This window comes from Carassius carassius, chromosome 14, assembly GCF_963082965.1.
Source record: "Carassius carassius chromosome 14, fCarCar2.1, whole genome shotgun sequence".
In the NCBI taxonomy this organism is placed as follows: domain Eukaryota; kingdom Metazoa; phylum Chordata; class Actinopteri; order Cypriniformes; family Cyprinidae; genus Carassius; species Carassius carassius.
Genome location: NC_081768.1, coordinates 29,613,088 through 29,628,986, shown reverse-complemented (window position 1 = coordinate 29,628,986; position 15,899 = coordinate 29,613,088). Strand labels below are relative to the sequence as shown.

At 39.2% G+C, this 15,899-nt stretch overlaps 1 protein-coding gene across 1 annotated transcript in view; it reads left to right on the top strand.

Annotated features, from left to right (window-relative positions):
* The first annotated feature begins 3,120 nt into the window (after positions 1-3,120).
* Positions 3,121-15,899, top strand: part of LOC132157463 (collagen alpha-1(XXI) chain-like) — a 124,998-nt gene continuing 112,219 nt past the window's right edge. Inside the window, exons 1-6 of the mRNA XM_059566822.1 lie at positions 3,121-3,289; positions 6,763-6,893; positions 7,191-7,751; positions 8,853-9,018; positions 9,107-9,335; positions 10,283-10,456. Coding sequence (XP_059422805.1) covers positions 6,794-6,893; positions 7,191-7,751; positions 8,853-9,018; positions 9,107-9,335; positions 10,283-10,456 — 1,230 coding nt within the window. The 5' untranslated portion in view covers positions 3,121-3,289; positions 6,763-6,793. The remainder of the gene's footprint in view (positions 3,290-6,762; positions 6,894-7,190; positions 7,752-8,852; positions 9,019-9,106; positions 9,336-10,282; positions 10,457-15,899) is intronic.

Below are 15,899 nucleotides of genomic sequence, written 5' to 3'. Positions count from 1 at the left end.
CAGCATTATCCTGTCTGTCACTAATATTTGTAATGACATAATTGTGAAGCAATAACACCCTGGAGCCTACTTGAATGACAAATATTTTCCTAGAACAAAACTGGCTTTTCGCTTTGCACAACAGCCTTTCTCAGACTACGTGACTCAGGCTTGTCTTCCAGTAGTGTTCCGTTGCTTTCTCTCTGTGCACGAGACCGGACACACTCATACGGCTAGACGGTGTTCCCTCTCAAAACATTTCACCAATTCCTTCCATGGAAATTCTTATTGCTTCTGTCCCTCCATCTCTCTGTCAGCATAATCACTTGTTGCTGTTATACACACCACACTAATCTCCCAGGCACACCGCAGAAGTGATCATGTTAATTGCCGTTTATTGCATGGAATTATAAACCATTACAGTGCTACCAACACAGCCTGCCAAAACAAAGAGAGCTCATTTATTTAGCCAAAGTTCAAAGTGGTTCAACTAAAACAAAGACGTAAAAAAAGGGGACTGTATTATGTATTTCTTTAATGGTATGAAATGTCTTTCTCATATTATTAAGCAGAAATGACCTTAAATTACAAGGCCAGCAAACTTTGAATGGGTGCTCAAAATTTTATAAAGGAAGAAAACCATGCTACATGTTTATATAGACAATTCGCGCAAACACTTTTGCTGAACTGCATGAAGGTCTGTTTTACTTGGTAGACTACTCAGTTTTTTGTTCCACACAGTAAACTCTCTTTCTCTTTTCTCTTATTTATGAATGACGTGGTATACATTCTGTGTTTCTAGCATGCTTTTCAGTGTCTTCCACAAATTCCTCATTTGATAATAGTTGGCTAGAGCATTCCTAACTGCATAACTACACTGCAATTCATCATGCTTGCTATGACACCTCACTGCTGAGTTTTTTCCCACTCAGGAAACAAACATAGCTCTCGCTTCATGGTTGTGCTTTTGTTGCCGTTTTCCAAAGCCAACAGAATAGGAAGTATTAGGGTCCAGCTGTACCTTTCAATTACAAAAAGCCCTGTGAGAGGATACCCATTACTTACAGCGGGATTCTCCCAGTCTTCCAATTGTTAACGCATCAATTATGGGCATGGGATTCCAAGATGTAGCATTCGTCAAGCTAGGAGCTGGCTTGGCAGGTGATTATCAGCAGGTGGGCTTATTCTGCATTGTGTTTCCTAAAGGACTGGCTGTAGTTGAGAACCTAGAACAAGCCCAGATCAAATTTTCTTCACTTGAGGGTTTGATTACTTTGAGGTGTTGAATAAGGAGATGTGTTTAATTTGCTTCCTGTGAAGCTTAGGTGGGTTTGAAGAACTTGCTGACAGTGATTAGAATGAATCCAAGAAGATGTGGGCGTATACTTCTCAGAATTTCAGCTTTGTGGGTGTAAAGAACATACAGTAGATTGTTCATTCAAGAGCTACCTACCAAAAAATAAATAAAAAATGTTCACCCAACAGCAGTCATTGTTCTGTCACCCTCATGTTGTTCCAAACCTGTATGACTTCTATCCTGCTGTGCAAATAGTTCAATCAATCAATCAATCAATCAATCAATCAATCAATCAATTTTCTCGCACAAACTACTTTGAACTCCAAAAATTCAGCTTTGTGTGATGAACCAAACCGAACACTCAAGAATCAGACTGGTGCAGATGTTGAGGCAACACAATCTTGTTGCAGCAGTTCTTAAGTTAACATCTCACTATAATTTTTATAGAATTTTTTTTTTTTTTTGTCTGTGCTAGCAACATCATGTCACCACTTGGAATATAGCTCACAAATGTTATCACAAAAAGTTTTCACAAAAGTATACACTATTCCACAGATTTATGAAACCAAATGGGATTGACAGTACATTTTTAAATGGGATAACTATTCATGAACTATATAAGGGTCACTATGCATTCGATTCCTTAGATTTTACCCCGACACTGTATGACATTTATCAAAATTTTGTGATAATAACTACATTTTGTATATGCACAAAGACGCTCCATTTTGTAGTGTTCAAGTTAATTTTCCCCCAGATATTTAGAATGCTGGAACTAAAACTACTTTATTGGATTACATTTGATTTACAGTCCTGCACTGTTCGACATAAAAAAATAAAAATAAAATGAATAAAGAAATAACATGGTTGAAATGATCCAATTTAAGGGAGATTATTTAGAAGTTTATGCCAAGAAAGCATTGTGTTTGATATAGTAGAGAAAAACGCAAAGATGTTCTGGAAAATCACAATGTGCCAATGATAGAGAACAGCACATAGGTTACTTTTAGTGCCAACACCACAACATGCAAATGTTCAGCTTTCAAATTCATGAATAACTCAATAGTAGACATTTCTTGTTTCCAATAACATATCTACTTAACAAAAATGACATTTTGGAGAGGATAATTGTCATGACTTAAATTAAATTAAATGTATGCATTTAGCAGACGCTTTTATCCAAAGCGACTTACAGTGCATTCAGGCTATCATTTTTTTCCTATCATGTGTTCCCGGGGAATCGAACCCCCAACCTTGCGCTTGATAGCATAACGCTCTACCACTTGAGCTACAGGAACACTCCATCATGATGACTTCCATCACACTTGGCATTAAACTTATTAAAATTATTTCTGATGTCTAAATGCTCTTACAAAAGAAAAGATGTGGGTTCTAACATACACTGTTTTATTATATTTTAAATAGACAAATGTTTTAGACAGACTGCAAGCTGCAAATTTACCAAAACAAAACAGTTGTAACAAGAAATGCAGTTTACAAGCAAAAGTCCTCAATAACTTAAGGAAGACCACACATACTGAAAAAAGTGTCCAAGAAATGAATCGGAAAAATGAACAAAATATTGTACAATGCAACTAACAGGAAACATCCTTCCGCCTCACAAGTTAGACTGCATGTTCTCTTATCTAATCTTCTGCCTCATTACTAAAAAAACCCTCACAATATTTATCCCCTCAGCTGTCATACACAATCCCAACATTGGAAGAATATCGGAATTACTGTAATTTTCCTTCTGCTTCCACAAAAAGGGGGCTGACTCCTTTTCTCTTCTATTTAGTGAAGTTTTCCTTATCTGCATCTTATTTCAACCTCTGTAACCAAGAGGGAGAGAGAGAGAGTGAGTTTGTTGGAAGGTGAATGGAGAGGGCAGGCTCACATCTGCAGCCTCCTCCAACCCTGCGCTTTGCACAGCCCTGACCATGAGACAGCAGACAGTGTGAGTGAGGGGGTATTTATTCAATAAGGGTCCAGCTCTGTGTACATCAAACTCTGGTAAATCTTTCTTTTTTCTCTTTTTAACCAGTATGATGCATTGATTCTCTTGACTGTTATGTTAGTTGCACTTTGTCCTTTGGCTGCAAGCAGCATGCAGAAGATACTGTTTCACATCTCATTATCTTATGGCTTCCCCAACAGATGAGGTCATTGTAAAAAAAAAGAGAGAGAAAAAAAAGGAAAGAAAGAAATGCTTGTTTGAAATTCATCCAGGGCTTTTTGAAAATGGCATTTTTTATGTAATGGTGATTTGTCTGTCGAGGGTTGGGTTGATGTGTTCCCTTTTGAGAACATGTAAAAAGATGCAAGAGAAACTACTTGTGCATAGATCCTCACATGCTTTGTCCTTTTTTGTCTACAAATCTCCGTTCATGCAGACAACCTGCATGTTGAATTTATTAGCAATGGTTATCAGTTCCTGTCATGTGCCACTGTCACGAGTGAGGAATGAATGGAATTATTTAACAGTGCTTTGTCCACTAGCCGTTCCAGGGGTATGTGCAAACAAGTTATTCAGTCTAAGGAACAACGTAGTCTTATTTAACTCCTAAGAGTTGTGTTCCCTTGTTTGGGTAACAGTGGAGATTAAAAAAGGATGCACAGAAGAGCTGGAATAGCATCAAAAGGGAGATTCTCCAACAAACCATTTGTGAGTAAGTCATGCATGTTGATCATGTACGTAACTTGGTGGAAACTCCCTTGTAACAGCTCTGTCCTCGGTAGACTGTTGCCTTTACGGTCTTGATTATGTGAAATAATTTCAGTGGTCTCTCTGATTTAATGTTTTGGCATTTCATTGGAGCCTGAGGAACTTGGCCCCCCATTTATTTTCCCCTCTTGTTGGCAAACTAATTGAACATGCCTTACAGCAGTTGTTGATTTTGGTATCGAAAACTGCATTACAATAGCACATTTATAGCTGTGCAATGGAAAACAGGCAAAAATGTTTTACTAAGACAATGACTGCCAGTTAGAAAACATGGAGATAACTGATCCAAGACAAGCCATACACAATAAATCAAGAGTAACTACAGATGTGCAACAAAATTAGAGCTACAAGGAAAATACCTTTCCTGGGAAACCGACTAAATAAAGCATACATATTTGGCAGTCTTCTCGCTTAGGATACGTGGAGAGGTTAACACCTCATCTGGAGGACAGGGAGGAATCAGCTGTTCAACAAGGGTTTCCTGCCTCCCACATACAGTTGGACAAAATCCATCAACACAAAATAAATCTTAAACAAGTACCACTAAAAACACGATAATTTACTCACACTGAAATTCCACTGAGATTTAATTGTCATGTTTTGGAAGACACCTGCTGAGGATAAATTTGGCTAAATTGAAGGGGGCAATTCCTTTTCATAGAGGAGAATGTTTAAAGACATCGCATTCCATCTTCATTACGGTTCATGAGTCTCCTGCATCTTGACCTGGGACTGGAACCATAAACTGTCTGGAGGTCCCCAATAACTTCCAAGGTCAATGAGAAGGTCATGGTGCAAAGACAAGCCATATGCCTAAAGGTACAGGCTGGCAGACACATATGTCTTTCCAGTTTTTGTGCAGGACTTGTAGTCATTAATTCCACGAAAGTAATGGTGCATTACCAAGTTCGTTCTGCACTGTCCTTTTTTCTTTTCTTTTTTTTTGGTCTAGAGTTGCTTTGGCTTTGTCACATGAACATGAGCTTGGTCGTTGCCCAGAACTACAATTTCACTGGCAGAACAATTTCCAGTTCCAAGGAATAGTGTGTGCGGGGGCGTGGGTTTGAGCTCTTAGCATGCAGACATGCTCATGAAAATATTGGAGCGTTCCATATACTTCCCCTTGTGCTGGGCTTCGCAAAGGATTACATCTTATGTGTTATAGGGGTTATACATCATGATACACCTCCTGGTCAGATTGGAAAACCTTAGTCATATTACTAGCCAAAGTTGAAGGAAGTATAAAAGTTTTACTCGTGTTCCGTTCTTGCTCAGATCTCTCAGCTGGTGAGGATGGTAACTTGCATTGGGAATCTTTGTTTGACTGCAGCAATCAGTATGCCAAAAAACACCCCCACCCCTTCTAAAGGGAGCATATCTGGTCTTCATTTATTACGGTGTTTTTTATAATGTCTGCAGTTCTTTCTCTTTCTGGAAACAGCACACAGTTTCCAACAAGAGCCAGAGTTAGATGAAATACTATTTCAAAACATGACATGATTCTACTTGGTGAGATTGCTAATAAAACACAACTGGAATATATTGAGTTCAATGTAAGTAAAGCTCAATTAAGAGCACTTGTGGCATTGTGTTGGTTACCAAAAGTATAGCAACAGTATGCACATTAACATGATTTTTGTGTGAACAAAATCAGTTACTATCCTGTGTTCTGTGTAAAGTTATATGCATTTTTAAAACTTTGCTGCCAAGACAACAACCGCATAAAATCATAAACTGACCATAGAAATGACAATAACCTTACATCTCAAGTAAGTAAGTAAGTTTAGACAGAACAATGAATGAAAGTGCTTTAATAAAAGTATAAACTTCACATTGCTGCTTTTAAATTCTCCAAATCCATTGCAATTGCCTGTGAGCTCAGGTTTTGCTTTGCTTTGGTTGGATGTTTTTTTGTTTTTCTTTTCTTTTTTTTCGGTAATCAAAATTATGCCACAAATGCTGCTTATTCAGCTTTAATTGTATAGGATCCTGAATATTTAGTTAATTGGACAATTATGTCATTAACTGAATTTAGATGTCCAAAAGAGTATGAAAAAGTCACTCTTGGTGAGATATTGATTTACTTTATGAAATTATATATATATATATATATATATATATATATATATATATGTATTTTTTTTTTTGTTTTTTTTTTTTGTTTTAATTCTAAATGCATTTTAACTGAATCACGCAGAAAAAGATTTCTCTCTAAATGCGCGTGCGCACTAGTCTCTACTAGACTTCATGGCACTCTGTAGGAGTGTTTTTCCAGTGCAATGTTGCAAGTATTTAGCTTACCTCTATATGCTTGTGAAGGGTTGATGTCGAGATTTTAGCTGCTAGTTTGATCTCCCTAGGCAAGTACAGCTTACACTGCATAACAGAGCATAAATATGGCCAGGGGTTCACTACATTTTCTTTGAGTTTAACTTCAACAACATAATATGCCTGTTTCTCATTCAAGTTATACAAAAAGGGTGCACACAACCTTCATTTCCATTCTTTGGTTTTCATATCCAAACCTAGAAATGCACAACCATCTTCGTTAGCATGGACCGAATTAACTGCATTGTATCCTGTGCGCCTCAAATGCAATAAAACTCCCGCTCAACTGTTATGGTTGAGATGTTTACATTGATTACAAAAAGCATGTCATTCATTTAACAAAACTACAAAAAAAACGTAACATCTGCAAAATCCAAAGGCGTTCATGTGAAGACATCTATGAAATGCATGTCTTATCTTTATTTCTCTTCAGGTGCTAAACTGGAGCTTGGTACTTCAGGAACATGGGTTGCAAAATGAGATCCATGCATTTTGTGTTTTGGTGTCTTTACTTCATGCTCCTTCACTTGTTTTGCACAGCACAAGATGAGGACATGAGATTAAGTAAGCGTGCTTCTCTCATCTTCACTAGCGTATGATGCATGAAGACTATTGACACAGATAACATCACCTAATGATGCAGTGTTCATTGTGGCTGTCTTAATACAGAGCAAATTCAACAATTTCTGCAACTCCTTTAGACCATTTTGGTCATCCAATTAGGAACACAGGGCAGACTGTCAATAATTTGATTGAAGATAGAACTTTAGAGTCAAGTGTCTAAACTGTGCCTTGCAGTGTGAGAAGATCAAATGGTCAACTTATGAGGTACAAAATCTCATCTTCATTCCTCAATTTCAGGTTGTAGAACAGCGCCAAGTGATTTAGTATTCATACTCGATGGATCATGGAGTGTGGATGACATAAACTTTGAGATTGTCAAACGGTGGCTGGTAAATATCACCATGAGCTTCAACATCGGTCAGAAATTCACCCAGGTTGGGGTGGTGCAATATAGCGATGACCCCTTTTTGCATATACCCTTGGAAAAACATTTATCAAGTAGTGACCTCATCAAGGCAATGGAGTCCATAGAATACATGGGTGGGAACACAAACACAGGGAAGGCCATAAAGTTTGCTAACGACAAACTCTTTGCCTTGTCTGAGAGAGGTCCAAATGGCATTGCAAAAATCGCTGTGGTTCTGACGGACGGTAAGTCCCAAGATGAAGTGCTGGCAGCTGCAGAAGCTGCAAGGAAAAAGGGGATAATTCTCTTCGCAATTGGCGTCGGTTCTGAGACCGAGGAGGCAGAGCTCAGGGCCATTGCCAACAAACCATCCTCAACCTATGTTTTTTCTGTGGAAGACTATAAAGCTATCGCAAAGATCCGTGAAGTTATTAGGCAGAAGCTGTGTGAAGGTAAGCCTTCATGTATTGCTAAGCTTTCATATTTCAGGTGCTACAGTTTTAAATTAATTTGTGCAATATTTTTCACATGTGTCACAATGACATTACACTGTTTTATGACCTTGAGCTTCCACAGGGGACCAGGACTTTTTTTGCTTTACCATGCCATCCATGTACCAGTGGAGACAGGTTTATGGCATCTCCGTGTTTGAGTTGCATGCATAATTAAGTGCCTCTCACCTCAATGCACAGATCACAGTTTGATTTATATCTTACACCATCCAGGTGTTCTGAGTTCAACAACGCAGGATCATGCATTGCTGAGCATGTTTCAAAGATTGTGACATCAATTTCCAGCAAACTTACAAACAAGCCAGTTCAATTGTTTGAAAGTTCTGCAAATGGCCAGTGATTCTGAGATGTTTATATATTGTTATATATGCAAATATCAAGTTTGTATAGTTCCCACCAACCAAAATTATTTAATTACTGTGAGGTATAGATTGGATTTGCAGTTAAATTTGCTGAAAAGCAGAAGTAGCACAATATTAAGTATAACAATGGTGAAAAAAAGTGATCAAATGCCAAATCTGATCTTGAAAAGTGGAGAAAGAATACTTCTCAAGGCGCTTTTCTGTTCTAACAATGAATTACTCAGCAACAACTCTACGCAGCATTGTTAAAAAGCAAAAATAAAAACTGGAGTCCAATACAGCCATTAGGTTGGAAAAACTGCGTCCATAAAATTTGCTAAGACTCCTGAAGCTCATCATAGAAAGCTTTTCCATACACTGGAAAAGTTAATGATTAAGGCACTTTATGATAGAAGAGGTCATCTCTTGTCTGGTATTTTCAATGATGGGGACATTCTTTAGTTGGACTGCATATTTTTTAGACTATTTTCCAAGCCAAATAAAATAAACCACTACATTCCATAAATTTTTAACCCTTTCCAGAATTTTTTTTTCAGCAAACATTGCTGTGATTTTAATATTAAAGATCATTAAAGGCAGGGAAATTATAGGGTAGTGCTTACTTAGCTTAATTTAGATTCATGCATCATTTGTTGCAGTGTGGCAGTTTACATTGTTTTCTCAATTTAATGTACCATAGAGACTGTGTGTCCAGCAAAAATTCCAATCAATTCTCGAGATGAGAAAGGATTTGACATACTACTCCATTTCAACTTGGCTAAAAAAGCTAAAAAGACACAAGGATCTTTTGATGGCAGCAAAGCCTACCAGGTGACATCCCGAGTTGACCTGAGTGAGAGCACCAGGTATAATTATGTTTGGTTTCAAGCTCCTATGTTCTAGAAAGTATACTCTGTTCGAAGTGAAACAGTGTCTTCATCTTAATGTCCATAGGATGTTATTTCCAGGCGGACTTCCACCATCCTATGTTTTTGTGGCCACGCTGAAGTACAAAGGCTCCGTGGTTATGGAAGAGTGGGATCTATGGAGGATACAGACCAAGGACGAAAACCCACAAATGGCTGTTACTCTAAATGGTCTGGACAGAACAGTGATGTTCACCACCACAAGCAGCACACCAAGCGAAACTCAAACTGTGGTCTTCACTAAACCACCTGCTAAGGTAAATACACAGTTTGACAGAAGAATCCTGAAACAATTCATGAACTCTATTTTTGAAAATAGGCTCATTTCCGGAGATCAGCTGGATGGATAAAAAACTGTAAAACACAACTGTTTTATTCTAGTGGAGTTGGAAAATGAGCCTATATAATGGTACTGCTTCACTACCTTCAGCAAAAAGACCATGCTGCTTGAAGTCCTGGTCTGCCAGCTATATCAGCACTAATCCAGTCTAGAAATTCATGTGTGCCTAAACTGGTTTCAGCAAGGATTCAAAAGTTATACAGAAAATCCTTTAACAGTGGACTCCAGGCCCATGGCAGCCAAGTATATTGTGGTATACACCAAGTATATACCAGGCTTACCAGTCACCATTTGGATTAAAATGTTGGTGGAATTTGGACAAAAAAATACTCACTAAAAAAATTTCACTCTCTATAGATATATATGCTGTTCAGCTTCCACATTCCGCACAGACCGTTGAACAGGTTAACATTACACTGAGCGGATATGTAAAGTTGCTGCTAGTAACATATTTCAGATGATAAGTCATATTTGAGGCCAATGAATGATAGGAGAGCGTTTGGATATCCTGGTTGATCTGGTTAACGAGCCGTGACTTCACCAATGTAGAATGTTTTATTTTATTTAGGCTAAGTGACCAATACAATTTTGGATGAACAAGCCTCTTCTGGCCGACTAATCGTTAATTGACTATTTGGGTCATCTCTAACTGAAATGTTCTCATCTTCTTTATAAAGTCTCATTTTTGGTATGTGAACATTCCCAGGGACCACTGATACTGATTAAAAAAAAAATTATAATAATAATGTATAGCCTGAATGCACTGTAATTTGCTTAAGTGTCTGCTAAATACATAAATGTAAAAACTATAAATGTTATAAAACACCATTTTCTATGCTACATTGTGCTTTATGTATTTTACAGAAACTATTTGATGAAAAATGGCATCAGCTGCGTCTTCTAGTGACAGAGGAAGATGTCACTCTGTATGTTGATGATTTGGAAATTGAGACATTGGCACTGAAACCTCCTGATGGTATTTTTATTAATGGAAAAACACAGGTTGGGAAGTACGTCAGCAAAGAAACAACTGTACCTGTAAGTATGCTAATGACTTCTTGAATTCCATTCTACAAACCATTCATTTCTTGTCATAAACACCAAAAAATATATACTTTATTATTGAAAATCTCAACTATATCTCAATGAATTAACTAGGTGGTACTGTGGAAATGTGATGTTGAGATGATGTGTTACAGGCAGTGGTAAAATTTAGAATTTTTTTTTTTTTTTATATAAATAGTTGAAGTTAGCTTTCTCCAAATCATTATAAGGGAAGGCCAACTTAAAGGACAACATCAACCCTCTACACTGTGAGCACTCGCATATGTGCTGAAATACACTTCATACTAGGCAACTATATAATGTCAGTTTTTAGCCTACTGAATTGATACTGGTTGGATTTCACTAGCCAGTAATTGAGTTAGTGAATCCAAAATTCTCATCCGAAATTTTCTCACGTTGAAAAGTAAATACGACCTCATGTTGTATCAATCCCATTTATACACAGCCTCAGAAACTTTCATCCATCCATCCCGAAAAAAAAACAGGTCCCAGAAGGAGGGAAGAAGTGCTTCCAATCATTGTTTTCTTGTTAGCAATGGTTACTTCCAAAGAAACATGTACAGCCATCATCGCTTTGTATCAAAATGCCTCACGTGCAAGGAAATTGCTACAAAGAATATTGCACCTGAAACTACCATTTACCGGATCATCAAGAACTTAAAGGACAGGGGTTCAACTGCAGACTGCATGTCTTCAGGACATCCCAGAGTGTCCAGCAAGAGCCAGGACTGTCTCATCCTGAGTCAGCTACAGAATTGTGTCTCCAGCAGTGCAGAGCTTGCTCAGGAATGGCAGCAGGTTGGTGTGAGACCATCTGGACGAACATTGAGGCCAACACCTTTGGACAATTGTCTGGTGTCAATAAGGGCAGCATGAAGCCACGTCTCTCCAAGAATAATGTCAAGGACAGACTCAAATTCTGCAGGAAGTACAAGGATTGGACATCAGAAGACTGGTGCAAAGTTATTTTCTCTGATGAAGCTCCCTTCGATTGTTTGGGACATCTGGAAAATCGATTGTTCGGAGAAGAAAAGGTGAACGCTACCATGAGTCCTGTGTCATGCCAACATTGAAGCATCCTGAGACCATCCATGGGGGTTGCTTTTCAACCAATGGAGTGGGCTCTCTCATAATTCTGCCCAAAAACACTGCCATGAATAAAGAATGACATCAAAATGTCCTGCAAAAACGACTTTTTCCAATGATCCATGAGTAATTTGGTGATGATTTGAGCATGTCCCAGCATGATGGAGCACCATGTCACAAAGCAAGAGTGATCATTACATTGAAATTTTGGATTTCAATCCCATAGAGGACTTGTGGTCAGTCCTCTAAAGGCGAGTGGACAAGCAGAAGCCCACAAATTGTGATCAACTCCGAGAACTAATTTCTGGGTGTTTTTGCAGTCACTGTACTATGCCAGCACCCACTGAAGCTAATCAGGTTTGAGCTGGTCAATACCTTGATGGGAGACCTAATAAGAAAACTAGGTTGCTGCTGGAAGAGGTATTAGTGAGGCCGTCAGGGGGTACTCTCCCTGTGGTCTGTGTGGGTCCTAATTCCTCAGAGTAGTGATGGGGACACTATACTGACAAAAAGCACCGTCTTTCAGATTAGATTGTGGTGATTAAAAATCCCAGGATGCCTTTCGAAAAAAAATGGGGGTGGCCGCTGACCATCATGGCCTCCTAACCATCCCCATATCTGCTGATTGTCTTCATCACTCTGCCTTGTCTCCACCAATAAGCTGGTGTGTGGTGGGTGTTCTGGCGCAATATGGCTGCTATTGCCTAATCTAAGTGGATGCTGCACACCGGTGGTGGTTGAGGACACCCCCTCCCCCCCTCTATGTTAAGCGCTTTGAGTGCCCAGAAAAGCAATATATAAATGTAAGGAATTATTACTGTCTGTGTTGCTACTGTAGTCATTAAGGTTGGGTACCGAAACCTTACATATATGTACTGTACCAGACTGAATCATAACAGATTTTGGTGCCACTTAAATGCCTGCATTGTTGATTGAAATATTTCCCCCCGGTGCTCCGAAAGGGACAATATCATCACCACATGTGATCACTAGTTAAATTATTCTGCATTCATGTGGTGAATGAGAAAACTATCCGAGGAGAGTGTGAATGCAGCAGTTATACTTGCTCTTTTGCCAGCAGGTAGCCTACATTAAATGTGCCTAAATGAATAACATGCAATGAGAAGCGTTTCTAAACATGTTGTCCAACAAAAGAGCAATATCCATATATTGTCACAGTCGTGTATTTATTGTCCTCATGTTTCATCATTCAAAGCATTTTCTATCTTTATCTTTATTATTATTATCATCGTCATTATTATTATTATTATTATTATTATTATTTAGTTACAGGAATAGTTAGATACCTTTGTCCATATTATGGATTTCCTGGAGTGTCATGAGTGTCTATTACTTCTGTGGTGCATATGTGGACTTTCTGCAAGAGGGAACACCGATTTGGCACTGTTATCCTAAAAAACCTAAACGATACCCAACCGAGGTAGAATTTCTGTTATTTTTTTAATTTCCATCCCATTATCGGTTAATTTGAACCCAGCAGTGTAGAAATTTTAAGACAATAATTGAGTTAACCCTGGAAGGCATAAAGGTTATAGTAAAAACCGTAGGCAAATTACACCAGATGACCTGCTTCTGCCAACATTCTAAAGTTCACATCCAATGGACACTTTAAGGATCGCAGATGGCAGAAAAACAACCAAACACCATTTGAAGCTCAAATGACTATGCTAGCCTGTTGACCTAGTACATTCAGATTGCATTCATACTACACAAATGCATGCTGCTTGATGTTTATACTATACACATGCTTACTTAATTAACCGTCATAATGTTGTTCATTAATTGTATAACCAAAAAAGGAGAGATGAAGGCCCAAACAAAGGAAGATGCTAACATTCCTAAATGTTATGTTTAGAAATGTGCTATTCACATGTGAATTGTTTTTATCTGTCTGCAAAGATAATTCTCACTTGATTTGTGAGAAATGTGCAAAGTGAAGGTTCAGACTGGAAAGTTATTTAGAAAAAGTTACATTAAAAAAAATAATAGTATTTTATTATCAATGTGATGATCACTACTAACCTATAAAAATGCTTGATTGATTGATGCTTGTTAAAAGTTTTGTTATGCTTTCAAATCATATCAAATATGAGTACATCTTTGTGAAAGCTGTTATTTTGTGAAGATCAGCATATTCCAAATCGTTCATCATACAGTATATAAATGAACGTGTAACGGTCATTATTCAAACAGTCTGGTGAGTAAACTAAGAAAATAAATTAGTGATTCTATTGACAATGTGTGCGTAGAGGGTTGAACCATATTATAATTTATATGTATTTTAAATGTTAAACTGATTAATGCACCACTCTTTCTTTGGACTACAAACATCGCTCATTCAAACATCTCAGTTAAGTACGTAACCCTAGTTCCCCGATGGAGGGAACGGAGACGTTATGTCGAACGACATATGGGGTCTCACTTGGGAGGCCAATCATCTCTGAGTTTAAGAGAAAACGCCAATGAAAATTGGCTAGTGGATTTAACATACCTGAGCCACTCCCCATGCCAACGGGTATAAATAGGGCGACAGGTGCATCCACTCATTAGGTTTTATGCTGAGGAGCCGAGAACGTGTCCCGGCAACAGCGACCGGTTCAAGGTTGTGGCATGGGGACATAACATCTCCTTTCCCTCCATCAGGGAACGAGGGTTACGTACGTAACTGAGACGTTACCTATCTGTCAGTCACTACGAGTTATGTCGAACGACATATGGGGTCCTATGGAAAACGCCACAACCTGAATACCGTCAGAACCCTGTGGTGCTGCAATTGTCGGCAAGTCGTGGCGTGCCACAAAAGCTATGCTTAAGGTCGTAACCTTCCCAAAGCCCCCATCCTATCCGTAGGGAGGTGACATGTGGAGATACTGATATGGACTGACCCAGGGGGAAGTACTAGATATGGAAAGGGTCTCTGAGGCAGGTCCTACCTTAGAGTAGGGATGGAACGGCTGCCAGAAGAGACTGACAGAACGGGTCTGTCAAGGGAAGACACGGGTTTGCCAAGAGGGAAACCTTACTGTGGAAGAATACACATATGGGATTACCCATAAGGAATCAAGCCATATGGACACCTAGCCCAGTACAGGGGCTGACCATAGCTCCGGGCATGCTAACACCAGTACTGGGCCTGGCGACAGACTCCTCCGCCAAGTCTGACTGCCGAGGGTGCTGGAAGATGCTCGACCAGGGTACGCCAACTGGGCAACGCCAACTGGAAGAAGAAAGGCGCCCGTATCCCCGTGTTAGGGGGAATGGCGCAGCAAGCATGACACCCAGCCATCCCTTCCCGCCAATTACCTGTTACCCAACACATGGGAAGAAACTGGCTCTACACGAAGGTTGTAGAACTCCGCGAAGGTGTTAGGTGTTGCCCAGCCCGCAGCTCGACAAATGTCAGCCAGAGAGACACCGTGCGGCAGTGAATAAGAGGAGGCCAAACTCCGTGTGGAGTGGGCCCTCACCCCCAGGGGGCACGGCTCACCATGGGAACGGTACGCCAAGGTGATGGCATCCACTATCCAGTGGGCCAACCTCTTCTTGGAGACAGCCTTCACCTTCTGCTGACCTCCAAAGCAGACCAGGAGCGGCTCAGAGCTTCTGAAGCTCTGGGTGCGCTACACGTATATTCAAAGCGCTCTTACGGGACACAGCAACGCCAAGGCTGGATCCCGTCACAGAGGTCAGTTAATTCTCAGCACATAGACCTAGATATCACACTATAGAGACTGTGTCTGTTCCCCGAACTAGAAAATACAAAAAACATCCAAACCAAGTTAAGATTAACAATTTAATTGAGGTTCAACAAATAAAAAAACAGAAGCAATATGGATAAACAAATGATAAAGCTTGCCTTATTGAATATCAGATCCCTTTCTACAAAAACACTTTTTGTAAATAATATGATCACTGATCATAATCTAGATGTCCTCTGTTTGACAGAAACCTGGCTAAAACCTGATGATTACATTATTTTAAATGAGTCCACCCCCCAAGATTACTGTTATAAACATGAGCCACGTCTAAAAGGCAAAGGTGGAGGTGTTGCTTCAATTTATAACAACGTTTTCAGGATTTCTCGGAGGGCAGGCTACAAGTATAACTCGTTTGAAGTAATGGTACTTCATATAACATTATCCAAAGAAACAAATGTTAATGATAAATCCCCTGTTATGTTTGTACTGGCTACTGTATACAGGCCACCAGGGCACCATACAGACTTTATTAAAGAGTTTGGTGATTTTACATCCGAGTTAGTTCTGGCTGCAGATAAAGTCTTAATAGTTGGTGATTTTAATATCCATGT